This window comes from Myotis lucifugus, unplaced genomic scaffold (assembly GCF_000147115.1).
Source record: "Myotis lucifugus unplaced genomic scaffold, Myoluc2.0 scaffold_182, whole genome shotgun sequence".
Taxonomy (NCBI): domain Eukaryota; kingdom Metazoa; phylum Chordata; class Mammalia; order Chiroptera; family Vespertilionidae; genus Myotis; species Myotis lucifugus.
The window spans coordinates 2,132,637-2,146,899 of NW_005871230.1; the positions used below are offsets into that span (position 1 = coordinate 2,132,637).

General features: G+C 40.8%; 1 protein-coding gene across 2 annotated transcripts in view; it reads right to left on the reverse strand.

Moving 5' to 3' along the window:
- Positions 1-7,511: 7,511 nt before the first annotated feature.
- NPNT (nephronectin) overlaps positions 7,512-14,263 on the reverse strand; it is an 82,913-nt gene continuing 76,161 nt past the window's right edge. For both annotated transcript variants that reach the window (XM_023760457.1, XM_014462500.2), the window contains exons 12-13: positions 9,940-10,196; positions 7,512-8,579 (exon numbers count right to left, since the gene is read on the reverse strand). In XM_023760457.1, coding sequence (XP_023616225.1) covers positions 8,469-8,579; positions 9,940-10,196 — 368 coding nt within the window. In that variant the 3' untranslated portion in view covers positions 7,512-8,468. The remainder of the gene's footprint in view (positions 8,580-9,939; positions 10,197-14,263) is intronic.

Below are 14,263 nucleotides of genomic sequence, written 5' to 3' on the forward strand. Positions count from 1 at the left end.
TTGCCTCATAAAGTTTGAAGAATAAAATTCACAGACAACAAGGACTTGCTAGTAAAAAGGTGGAAATTTATTGGAAGCAAATAGACTCCCAAGGGGATAATCCACTGAGCCTCTTTTTTCTAAGGTTTATAAAGACTGTAGTTCTTTGTCTCTTCATGCTCCCTTCTAATCGGACCCCTTCCCCATTTTATGACCCTGTGCTTTTCTAACTGATTACTCTTTTTGTAGAATGTTAGCTTCAAAGCCCCAAATCCACGTGTGCTCCCCTCTTTCTCTCATCCTTATCTTGCAACATTCCTTTATCTCCTGTGAACATGTGTTTCCCTCCTTCCAGCATCTCGACATTTCTCTGTCCTCTGTGAAAGTATGTTTCCCTTTTCCCCATAGTCTAGCTTTTCTTGATCCTCTGTGAATGTACGCCTTCCTCTCCCCTTATCCTGTGGCACCTTTCTATTCTCTGTGAGTGCATGCCTTCTGGCAGCTCCAAGCCTCACCTATGCATTCTTCCCCCCTAGACCCTCTTTATTCCTAAGACTCCCTAAACCTGCCTGTCTTATCCATAGAATTCCTTTCAGCAGGAACGACAATGCAGGCCAAGGCTGGCCACTGCTTGTGGAGTGTTTGTGGACCTTAGAGGGAGATTTTAGTGAGATCCAAGTGTGGCCGCCACTTGTATTGGATTTGCAGACTTTTGAGAAAGTCTTCAGCATGAGTCTAACCACTTTTGTGAGGTTTACAGATTTTGGGAAATGTCTGCAGTTGAAGCCAAGGTAGGCCTCTCGTGCGGAGGATCTGATGGAAGAGGCTCTGGCCAGGCAAGCAAGTTGGCTGGGCAGGTTCTCAGGGAATCACCAGAATGGTGTTCGCCAGGTTAATTGAAAGCACAGATTTGGTGACCACCTTCTGGGTGTGAGGAGAGTTCCGCAAAGGAACAATGGCACCTGCCAGTGCTTCTTTCCCAGGAGAAAGTTCCCGACCCACATCCCTCAAGCCCTCTCCCTGAAGTTAGTTTAGTTTCTCCCCATATGTCTCTGGTGCTTTTCAGGCTGCTGCCTCTGCACTGGAGCTTAGAGCGAGTGAGTTTGTGAGGAAGTGCAGGCCCTTTAAGAGGTAAGAGATCAACTGAAGGACTTGTATGCATGCATATAAGCATAACCAATGGACGTAAGATACTGGGGAGAGGGGAGACCCGGGAAAGGTCAATGGGGAAAAAACAAGACATATGTACTACTCTTTGTAATACTTTAAGCAATAAAATAAAATTGAAAAAAAAAGAGTAGCACCTTTGTGTCTAACAGCACTTTGTCTTTCTCAGAGACAATCCCCACTGGTTTTCACAGCCAGATGTTATGGGGACTCCTCTCCCTCACACTGGTGCCCCTGGGCTGGGGAGCTTATTGTGGGGCTATGACCCTCCACTCCACAGCGGAGACCTCTGCAGCTCCGATACCTCTTCTGTTTCTTAATTGCCACACCGTGGGTGTTGGACCTGCTTGTTCGGTGTCTCCACTCCTCCTTCCAGTGTTGATGTGGCTTCTTTATATCCTTAGTTATAGAACTTCTGTTCAATTGGTTTCAGGTGGTGTTCAGTGATGGTCGTTCTATAAATTAGTTGTAATTTTGATGTAATCATGAGAGGTTGCAAGTTCAGAGTTTACCTACTCTTTCATCTTGAGCCTCTTGGTAGTTTTATTTTTAAATTTTTAAGGAACCCCCATACTGTTTTCGATAGTGGCCGCACCAATTTACATTCTCACCAACAGTGCGCAAAAGTTCCCCTTTCTCTATATCTTAGCTTGCTACTTATTGTCTTTTTTATCATAGCCATTCTAACAGGTAGGTTTCATTTGCATTTCCCTGATAAAAACAACTGAGGTTGTTTTTTTTTAAAATATATTTTTATTGATTTCAGAGAGGAAGGGAGAGGGAGAGAGAGAGAAACATCAATGATGAGAGAGAATCATTGACTGGCTGCCCCCTGCACGCCTCCAACAGGGGATCGAGCCTGCAACCCGGGCATGTGCTCCTGACTGGAATAGAACCTTGGACCCCCTGGTCTGCAGTCCATCGCTCTACCCACTGAGCCAAACCAGCCAGGGCAACAACTGAGTTTTTAATGTTAATCTTGTGACCTGAAACTTTGTTCAATTAATTTATTAGTTCTAGTAGATTTTCTGTGGATTCATTGGGATATTCTAGATGTAGGATCATGTCATTTGCAAATAGTAGTTTTACTTCTTCCTTACCAATACTTTTTTATTTCTTTTTCTTGCCTAATTGCTTTACCTAGAATATCTTGTAAACTGTTGAATGATCGATTTTCTTATTTTTAAAAATTTGATCTTTATTGTTGAAAGTATTATTATTTTCAACCACCTCTGCATTCCTGGCATAAATCTCAGTCATGATGTATAACTTTTAAAATTCTTCATTAGATTCAATTTACTAGTATTTTGTTAAGGAACTTGCACCTATATTGATAGGGGATATTGGTCTGTATTGTCTTTTCTTATGTCTTTATCTAGCTTTGGTATCAAAATATTTCTGGTCACATAAAATGTGTGAAGTATTCCTTCAACTTTTACTTCTTCATCCTCACTTGAGGACATTTTTCTATTGATTTTTTTTTTTTTTTTGAGAGAGTGGAAGGGAGGAGGAGAGATGGAGAGAGAAACATTGATGAAACACATTAATTAGTTGCCTCCCACACCCGGATCAAGCCTGCAACCAAGGTACATGCCCTTGACTGGAATCAAACCTGAAACCCTTTAATCCACAGTCTGATGCTCTATCCACTGAGCCAAACCAGTTAGGGCCCTCAACTTCTATTTCTTGGGAGACTTTGAGGATTGATGTTAATTCTTTAAATTTTTGTAGCCTTCACCAGTGAAGACATCTGGTCCTGGACTTTTGTTGGGATGTTTTGATTATTGCTCAGTCTCTTGTCATAGGTCTGTTGGAACTTTCTATTTCTTCTTGAGTATTTGGGTAATTTGTTTCTAGGAATTTGTCCATTTCATCTAGTTTATCTAATTTGTTGGCATATACCTGTTCATAATATTCTCTTGTCTTTTTTTTTTTTTAATCTATGTAGGGTTAGTGGTAACATCCCTACTTTCATTTCTGATATTAGTTATTTGTATTTTCTCTCTTTGTTAGTCTGGCCAAAGGTTTTTAAATTGTTTATCCTGTTAAAAAACACACGCACACACAATTTTATTTGTTAATTATCTGTTGTTTTAATTTTGCTTACTTTGATTTAACTTGCTCTTCTTTGTCTAGTTTTATATGGTTTAAAGTTTAGATTACTAATTTAAGATTTTTTCTTTTATTGACATTTACAAATATAAATTTCCTTATAAACAGTGCTTTACCTGTACTCCAGAAGTTTGGGCATGTTGTTCTTATTTTTATTATACTCAAAATATTTCTTTCTTTTCCTTTGAATTCTTCTTTTTTCCCATTTGTTATTTGCAAGCATGTTAATTTCTATAAATTTGTGAATTTCCCCCAATATTCCTATTATTGATTTCTACTTTTATTTCATGTAAGAATGTATTTTGTATAATTACAATTTTAAATTTAGTGTGATTTGTTTTATGGCCAAATTTATAGTCTGTCAACAGCTCCACATACTTGAAAATAATGTGTATTCCTGTACTATTGAGTGTTTTTAAATGCCTGTTAGGTCTGGTTGTTTTATAGAATTTTTTTAAGTCTATTTCCATGTTGATCTTTATTGTTTTATCCTTATTGAAGCTTTATCTTTCTCTTCCTTAAACTAGATAATCTCAAGTGACATATCTTAAAGTTGAGTGAGTCTCCTTGCAGAATTCTTCATTTTTATGATGGTACTTATTATATTCAGAACTTCTGTTCTTTTAAAATAATATTTGTCTATTTTTATATTCTCTAGTTGTTGAGACTCTAAAGTTTTTTGGGTAAAAAAACACACCAGAACTTAGTGAATTTTTGTGGAGTAGATCTTGGAAGCATGGATTTTTAGGTCTCCCAACAGTGAATGTTAACAGAGATAAAGGCCCAGAGCCCTCTATGTATAATTCGGCCTTGTTACTTAAGTTGGGGCTCAGGACCAGCAGCAGGGGCATTGCCTGGAGCTGGTTAGAAATGTAGAATTTAATCCCCACCCAGATCCACCAAATCAAAAGCTGCATTTTCACACATGATCTCCAGATGATTTCCATGCACGTTAAAATTTGAAAAGCAATGGGCAAGGGCATGGAATCCACACTTTCAGAGCCTCAAGGTACCACGCACCATTATTTCCAGAAGAGCAATTTGGCATTACTTATAGGACTTTGGTAAATACCCATCTTCTTCTCTAAATTGAAACCCCACAAAAGAAAGTCTGCTTTCTGTTGTATCCCCGAGCCAACAGCAGTAAGTACTCTAATATCTGTCCAAATAAAAATAAAATAAAATGAACCGGACCCTGGAATCTCATACTTATCTGCTGCCTCCAAACCCCAACTTCAAATTGGTTTCAAAAGTGATTTAATTAATTTTTTTGTCAATTACAGTTTATTTTCAATATTATTTTGTATTGGTTTCAGGTGTACAGCATAGTGATTATACAGTCATATACTTTATAAAGTGTTCTCCCCAATATTCCCAGTACCCACCTGGCACCATACATAGCTATCATAATATTATTTTTAAATTTCTTAACATATTCAGAAAACATAAGCTTTCTCAGATCTCCTAAGAATGAGTAAAAAGCACCTCTGAAATAAGGGAACTTCAGTTTTTCTTTACCTTTTGCTTAAAGTTTGTGTTTATTCAAAACTTAAGTGTCCTAGCTGCTAGTATTGGAAAGAAAGAAGCCATTTAACCATTTCTCTATAATTTTGTAGAACAGATTTTTAATCTTGCATCTCATTTTTTCTTTATAGTTTTCTCCATTAGAAAAAGTTGTTGGAATATGAGTAAAATGTCATAAATAAAATCAACACTAGTAAAAAGGCTTTTCATATAATCTACACTAATAAAAGAGAAAGATGCAAATTGACCATACCTTCGCAATGCCCACCAGCCAATTAGGAGTGAGTATGCAAATTAACCCAACAAAGATGGTGGGTTAATTTGCATACACAGGTGCCAAGAGGCCGGGGTGGGGCAGGACTCAGGCGTTCTGCACTGCCCCAGCCGCTCCGGGGCTCTGGGCAGCGTGGGAAGGTGCAAAGGTGGTTCTGGCTGGAGTGAAGGCGGTGCTGGCAGCCAGGGTAAGGAAGGCCGATTCTTGCACGAATCTTCGTGCATCGGGCCTCTAGTTTATATATATTTATATATTTATTTATAGCTTATATTGCTTTTTCACAAAAAAATTTGAGGCAAATGTTTACAACTAAGTGAGATATAAGAAAACCAAAGTAATTTGCTAAGGTATGACCTGTGTTATATGAACAGATTACTTTCCCTGTCCATGTTGCTGAATAATGACCTCATATTTTATAACCTAGAAAGCATAATAATGTGGGCAATTATCTTTGTCCCCAATCAGGCAAGCAGTAAATATTCTCCCAATAAAAAATAACTCAAAACAATAAGAAATAAACTACCGGTATTATTAACAGTGTTTTTATTTACAAAGAATTATGTTTATTTGGCTGTTTTGGAAACCACTGACATTTTTCACTTTAGAAAACATTAAATAATAAACAAGATGTTATACAGTACTTTGGATAACTTCTTCCATCAGTTTAGTGCAATGCATTATTGGCACCTAAAAGTGAAATTTTCAATTATTTTCCCCTTTCATCTTCAGTTGTGCAGTTATATGACCCAAAAGGAAAAGAATCATTAAAAAGAGCTCTAAAGCCATATTTGCTGGCCCCTACTCAAAGGCTCACTGATTTATCCTTCCCTGCTGCCCTGCCTCCACCAAGTTAAATGACAAAAGATATTATAGGCATACTATAATAGGTATACTATTATACCTGTTGTTCAAAAAAACCCATTTCCACTGGGGAACTTGGGAGATTCAACTGATAAAGAGAGAGTGAATTATACAAATTAGGTGAAGGAAAAGGCCTGGCAATTGTGTTGGGCATGGTACTCTGTATCAGTAGCCAAGTTAAGTTGTCACACACATTGTAGAGAGAATGCACCAGTTAAAGTCTCTGTAAACTGTGTTCTTTGCTATGGTCTTTAAAAATCGGAAGCATCATCCATTGAGCAAGTGAAAGGGTTATACCTTTATCAAGAAAAACAAAGCAAAACACATTAGAACACTGAAATACTAAAACATCTGCCTATTATACTCTCTTTTTGGAATAAAATATATATATATGTTTTTTTCTTCTTTTTTTGTTTTAATACTGCTAGGTTTGCCATAAAGGGAAAGCTCAGCATTTGGTGGGCTTGGGCTTGTCCCTGTTTGATTTCTCTCCATTAGAAGCCAAAGAGGGAAATGCCTAAATTAAACCCAGGCCTAGTCCAAATTATTTAGTCTGGAGATTTTCACTACACAGTAATTGGAGCAAAACATATTTTGGGAGATTGTGTAATCTATTACTCTTTCTTAAACACCCTTAACCACCTTAAATAGACAAAGTTTTATCTAAATTTTTAAAAGCCTCTGAGATAGAGACACTCCTTTATAAGGGATTTGGGGATTCTAATTTAACAACTGTCCCTGCCAGCAAATGCTCCCTCATACTCTGGTCTAAGCCTGTTTCCTCTTGTTCTATTCTTAGTGCCTGTGGAGAACAGCTGGCCACCATCCTCTCTGTACCAGCCCTTCATGCACTGGAAAACCAGCAATGGTTTGCCCCTCAGTCTTCTCTTCTCCAGGCTAAATAATCCCAGTTCCTTTAATTTTTCACCACAGATCTTTTTTTCCAACCCTTTAATCATCTTTGTGATTCCGGGCAAAAACAGCAGAAAATATGTTGATTACTTAATCAGAAGTTGAGGAAGAGTCTCAGTAGTAAGCTGCATTTTAAAAACGATAGTCTTTTTAATATAAAGTTAAAAAATGCAAGGAGGACATATATTAGTTGAGGGTCCTTCCATCTCAGAATTCCAATCCTGCCCCGTTGCTCTAGTGTGTAAGTGAGTCCTATTCCAACACACTTAATACCTCAAAGCCCGGGCCTACCCTACCCCATGCTGACTTGGTAGCACATAAGTTGTGAGCTAGACCCGCCTATGTTTATACTGATTTAAAAATTAGTATGAAATCCATTCCAGGGGAGCTGCTCCCAGGCTTCTCCCCAGCCTGCTCCCATAAACAGAATCCTTCCTCTGAAATGGCGGGACCGTCTCCAAGTTCTTACGGGTTACCAAGGAGAACTGTGTTATTCTGGGGAACGCTGTTGGTTTTTAAGTGAGAAACAGTGCGGGTTTTATGTGCTAACTGCAGCTCCCTGTCTATCTAAATCAGTGGTTCTCAACCTTCTGGCCCTTTAAATACAGTTCCTCCTGTTGTGACCCAACCATAAAATTATTTTCGTTGCTACTTCATAACTGTAATGTTGCTACTGTTATGAATCGTAATGTAAATATCTGATATGCAGGATGGTCTTAGGCGACCCCTGTGAAAGGGTCGTTCGACCGCCAAAAGGGTCGCGACCCACAGGTTGAGAACCGCTGATCTAAATGGTTTACTCTCCTTTGTAGGGATCAAACTCAAGGTACTTAAAACATTCATCCCTCCACTGCCACAACCTGACACCATTTCCAAATTTCTCTTGCTACCGATTAAAGGTCATAGGACTGGACAACACTTCACTGCGTATTTTTAATTCAAGAGATCACAAGCTGCCTTTTCCCTTGCAACTGGAGTCAGTAAATATCAGGAACACGCAACTGCGTCATATCAATAGCACATTTACACAAAACACAATACCACTAACGAGGAATTACGTGCCCACTTTACATAACTGTCTTTAAAAGAAAAATACAGATAACAAGAATAAATGCATTTTGGTATGTTACACACCCTTCTTTCATAAAGTGAATGGCAGTAAAGGAGTTCAGGCCAGTCCAGAGCTAACAGTGAAGAGGAGAAACAAAGTTCACAAGCACATTGTACAGCGTATCTTAGGGGAAGTCAATACTACTCGTGGCACGACACTGGACAGATAACAGAATGGCCATCGGCACAAATTTCCTTTGAAAATGTCTCCCGTACTTTGCTACAAGGAACACCTTGTCACCAGGATGAAGGACGGCACAGGTCTCACATGCTGAAGCCAGTTCCTAAAAGAGCCACGGGATGTAGGCAGCACCCACAGACAGCTTGCATGTGACTAACAAATGCCCCTTCTATGTCAAAGGGAGTGTCACTGTCCATTGGGATTGCACAAAAACAGGCCAAGATGTGGGTCAACAACCAGACTTTCTCTGACCCACTGACCCACTCTTCTCCGAGGCCTGACAGAAGCGGGGAGAAGACAGGAGGTGAAGATCAGAAAAAGAAGAGGGAGCAACACAGGAGTTCATTGCTAGTTGCGGAGTTGCACGCGTTCTTCATAGCAGTGGCCTCTTTTCAAGCTCACGTCATCCAATCCAATCTCCCCAGTGTGGCCACGCCTCTTTTCACCTTTGAAGATGACCTAGGGAGAGAACGCACACACTGGTCAAGCCTCCTCTGCCCTTCCCCAGGCCGGCTCATTCAGCAGAATAAAGGCAAACTTCCCCCAGGTCTAAACAGTAAACTTACTTAACAGAAGGAAAGACTAGAGAACAGTGTCATCTGAGGCCTGCGTTCTGGTAGAAACTGAAATCCCCAGGAAACTGTGCATCAGACCACGTTACTCAGAACCAGTTACCCTTTAAAAGCCACACTAAACTACAGGCTGCTCTGTCAACAATTACCAAGGTCAGAAGTAAAAAGGCAGTGATGGCACGTAGAGGTGCGGACGTAGAGCCGAAGTCTAAAAGGTCACTGCCATGCAGCCTCCTCTGACGCTGCCCAGCTCCTCCACTGGGCTCATGCAGCTTTGCTGCCAAATGGAACAGAAGCCAATGCCATAATCCCGTCGCAGCATTGTTCTACTTGTGCACAAACCAAGAACTTCCACTATTCTTGCATTTTATCTTTGATAGCATCCTTGCTCCTTTCCAAACCAAATGAAACCTGTCTCTGCTGTGATTTGAAATGATTTACCTTTCTAGTTCTTTAAAAATATATATGTATCTTAAGAAAAATTTTAAGAAAAAATCAGAGTAACATAAAATTTAAGACTCTGGTAAAAGCTGTATTAATGGAGCCTACCTTTTCTTTCTAAAAATGTTTACAGAAACTATACCTACAAGCATAGATGCAGAATCTCCTCATAGTAACCGTTTTAGAAGCAGCAACGTAAAGAAGACACATCCCAAATAAGTTATTTCGATGAGGTGTTACAGATCACCTCATTGCTACATGTGACTTGGTTACTTAGGATAAAATTTCTATATTCAGTCAAGCTTTCCCACATCCTGTCCTGAGCAGAACAATATCTTTCAAGTCTATTGCTCTGGATCCCACCCAAAGCTGCTTAACTATGGTCTCTCAGGCAAAGAGGGAAAAATGGATTTTAAGAAACATTTTGGAGAAAACCACTTTAGGGTAACTCATGGTGGTCAGAGTTTGAAGTATAAGGAAGGAAAGGAAAAGTAAGATGAGTTAAGCACAGCACCCCTGCCCTTTGAAGTTTCTCTTGATTAATATTTTTACTTTAATTATTCATTTTTTTCAATAAAAGTAGGGGATCTATCCTAGGGTGGGGAGAGTGGTGGTAGGCATAGGTTATAATGAAGAATGTAATAAGAAGCAAAAAGGGATTAAAGAGGCACGAAATGGAGTTGTCATGCCCAGAAAAACACGCGAAACTGTCTGAGCCCGAGTTACTAAGTAGAACAACTCGGACCCCAGGCTTCTCCTATGAGAGGAAAACCTCCCAGGTCCACGTCCTTTGCGGTTCTACTTACGCTCTTGATGTCAGCCCCTCGTAGGGTGATCTGTGTTTGCCTCCAGCCATGGCCACCATTTCTTCCCCACAGGGCTGCTCCGTGGGCCCCCTGTTTTCTCACAAACACCTGGAGCGCGCCAGAGTGCAGCCCAGTGACCCTGTGCCTGAACGACAGGCACAGGTCCCCTGACTGCATGAGGTGGCCCAGGGGCAGCACCAGGCGAGCGGCTTTCCCCCCGGGGCCCTTGGCTGCGGAGACTGCCAGGTACTGTCCACCTGCAATGGGAAAGCAGGGCCATGTGTGTACGTGTGACATCCCTTTCCAGCACAAACAGCATGGACAGTCCTAATCAACCTCAAAGTCATTTGCAAAGAACCCCAGGTTACTGCAGGAGAAAACCATGGCTTATTTCTATGCCTGTCTCAGATCCCATGGTTTGTGTTTACAGAAAACACTCGCCCATTGTGCTCACGGAGAGGACAAGCTCTGCCAAGGACACACAGGAATAAGTAATCCTAACACTGTGACTCCTTCCAGTGGAATAGGATCAGATACACACAGGCATGCACAAACCACACACTTTCACCACCTCCTGGTCCTCCCCACGTTATGATTATGTTGTCAAGCCGGCTGGCTGATTAGGTGGTTGACGCTAAGTTGCCAGGGAGAATTTTTCTACATGGATAATTAACCTCTGGGCAGTAGAGCAGATGTGGTTTAAAGGGCATTAAATCTGTTTATTATCTCTTCTCTCTATTTTTATTTATTTATTAACTCTAGAGAGAAAACCCTTCAACAATGCCAGAGCTTGCCCTGGCCGGTGTGGCTTAGTGGGTTGAGCGTTATCCTGTGCACCAAGAGGTCGCTGGTTTGATTCCCAGTCAGGGCACATGCCCGGGGTTGCGGGCTTGATCCCCCCAGGCGGGCTGTGCAGGAGGCAGTGGACCAATGTTTCTCTCTCTCACTGATATTTCTTTTCTCCCTCTCCCATCCTCTCTAAATTCAATCCTATATAATAAAAGGCTAGTATGCAAATCGACCGAACAGCAGAACAACCGGTCGCTATGACGTGCACTGACCACCACGGGGCAGATGCTCAATGCAGGAGCTGCCCTCTGGTGGTCAGTGTGCTCCCACAGGGGGAGCACTGCTCAGCCAGAAGCCGGGCTCATGGCTGGTGAATGCAGCGACCATGGCAGGAACCTCTCCCACCTCCACAGCAGCGCTAAGGATGTCTGACTGATGGCTTAGGCGCGGGCCTAAGCCATCAATTGGACATCCCCCGAGGGCTCCCAAACTGTGAGGGGGCACAGGCCGGGCTGAGGGACTCCTCCCTCAGTGCATGAATTTTGTGCACCGGGCCTCTAGTAAAAACATATTTAAAATAAAACTAAACTAACCTTTTGAGTGCCAACCAATATCCTAGAAACTACGCTAAAATTGCCAAGGCATTTTTGCTGATTTTACAGCAGTTTAGGAAAAAAATTATGAATCTCAAGTAAATGAAGTTACATATTCAATATCTTCCACAAAATCGTCATCTTCACAGCAAGAATTGACATATTTAGCAATATCATCATCACTAATAAAAGCAGACTTAGAACTGGACACTGCAGGAGGAGCGCGATAGCACTCCTGGCACTTTCGGCGAAAGACAGGAGGAGTGTGATCACGTTCCCTGGCACTCAAGGGGATAAACAACAACAAAAAGCCAGAGCTTGCTGTGCTTCTCACACTGGAGTGCAGCTCACCCCAGAAGATGCAGAGGTGTTCTGGAAACCCCCCACTTCCTGGAACATCAGCTTTATTTACAGATAAGCAGTTTACAATGTGTTACATAATAACACATATATAATAAATATAATATTTTTTATTACATATACATGAACACAAAGTGTTAATAAAAACTGTCACTTTGGGCGGACACTGTGTCCTCAGAACCCTGGGGCCATGGAGCGTGCCTCCCCATTGTTAGAGGAATTGCTATGAGGGGGAAAAGTTTGAGCAGCAGTGAGTGGGGGGAGAGCTGCTTCTCAAGAGAAAGTTACAAGTAGTATTTGAAGCTCCATCCAAGTACAAATGACATTCCTCTCGGGCTGTTGAATTGGAGCCAACTGAAAACACACTGTGTTTCAGCACTGATTTATCCACAGGAAACTGTGGTGTGAATGCTGAACACATGTATGTATTTTGGTAGAAACCCCACTTATTTTTCAATGAAAAGACAACCACTTATTTTTATGCTTAATTTGTATCAGGGATGCTAAAGTTTGGGGTGTCCTCTTATTTGTCAAGTGACTTCTCCTCTCCCACGTGCGCTCTGAGCAGTGGCAGGACCAGCAGGTGATGTCTGGGCCCGGATTCTGATGTCTGGGCCCGGATTCTGTACCAGGCTGTGCTGAGTGCTCTTGGGGCATCTCATGAACCCTGAAGGCTGGCTTTGAGGTGAGGTCACCCAAGGGGTCACCCAGTGAGTGGCAGAGTGAAGGTTTGAGTTCAGAACTGTCTGACCTCTGTATCCGGCACGTGCTGCCCTCAGGTTGGATCATGGTGTGCCTGCTTCTCTCCCCCAGGAGATGTCAGAACCCACCGTTGCCCCAAGCCACCCCAGGGCATCCCGAGCACATGGTAGGAGTGTAAAGCCATCTGTTGAATAAATGATGTTCTAAGAAGACAGAAGAAAAAAAACCTGCAAAGAAATAGGTCCTTGAGTCATATACTTGACTCACCAACAACAAACACAATTTCTTACCCTCAGTCCACCCCCGCTGCCCCCATTAATCCAAATGGTATTTTAGGCCAAAATATTTAGATGGATTTTAAATGTCTCCCCATAAGTCAGCTTTTGAATTGTCACAGGTATTTTGCTTAAGACTAAGATATAAGGTTATTACAGTTAAACCTGCAAGTTTTAAGAAAACAAGGATTATCTTGAGTCTCTGTGGAATGTATACTAACATGACTGCCAGACGCTGCCTGCGAATAAGACAACCTAACAAACCAAGGCAGCCTAGTAAGAGTCAAATAATCTTTTTTTAGAGGCACTTAAAACCCTAATGTGTAAAATATGAGCAAAGAGGCTACTGTTGCTCTCCCTCCATGGAGCTGCTCTGAACATTTTTGCAGTGTAATAACTTATGTTTTTTCATAAATATATCAGCCATTTTTCTATGACAAGTACATTTTTCATAGCTGTTTGTCATTAATAATTTAGCCAGTTTTTTACTGAAGAACATTTAAGTTGTTTCCAGATTTTCACACTTAAGATAATACCATAAAGTAGTAAGACAAGCAAAAAATTTAAAATAAAAATTTGCAACACATGAAATAGGACTAAGTTTCCTTTTCATATAAAGAGCTTAAAAAGCAACAATAAAAAGAACACAAAAGAAAAATAAAAAGCATCTCAGAAAAAAGGACTTTTAAAATGTGAAAAAATGGTCAGCTTTTCACAATAAAATAAATTAACATTAAAATGAGATGACTTTCTACCAATAAGCTTGGTAAAGATTTTAAAAAGTAGTTTAATAAGATCTGTGTTGGGGTGGTCCTTAAATATTGTTTGGAGGAATATAAATTGCTATAACCCATATGAAGGGCAACTGAGTAAAATCTATCAAAATTCAAGATGCAAGTTCCCTTTGACTGGCATTCCACATCTAGGATAAGACGTATTCAAACATGTCTGAAATGATATGCGTATAAGGTTTTCACTGCAGTCTTGTCTGAAAAACCGAAAGACTGGGAACAATGGAAATGTTCCTCGGTGGTTAAACACAAGGGAACACCTAAGGAATAATGGAGTACCTGTCATTAATAAGAATGAGGGTGTTCTGTATGTTCTGATATAGGACAATCTTCAACAACAATGGCTAATGCTATTTTAATGGTAACTTGGGGACAGGCACTGCTTTAAATATGTTGAATAGATGCTATCGATTATCCTCGGTTAAGTAACGTGCTCAAGGTCAAAGCTAGTAAGCTGTGGGTGCTGGGTTTCAGCCTGGGCATTCTGTATTTGAAGCTCGATCCAAGTACAAATGACATTCCTCTTTCAAGTCCTTGTTCTTCATGTCAACTCTTAGCGTAATATCCTTAAGTGACAAAAGCAAGGTACGTAAGAGGGTGCTTTGTGGTTGTATGGACAACCATATCTCTGGAAAGATAACCAAGAAACTGGTTGTATCTGGGAGGGTAACTGAGAGCCAGGGCTGAAAGGCAGCTTGTATCTTCACTGTGGGTTTATTTTTCCGTTTACAATTTTTCAAAATAATGCTTTTTAATGCTGCAACAGACATACTTGTATGTACACGCTGGCATGCTTGTTATGTGTTTAAGTGAA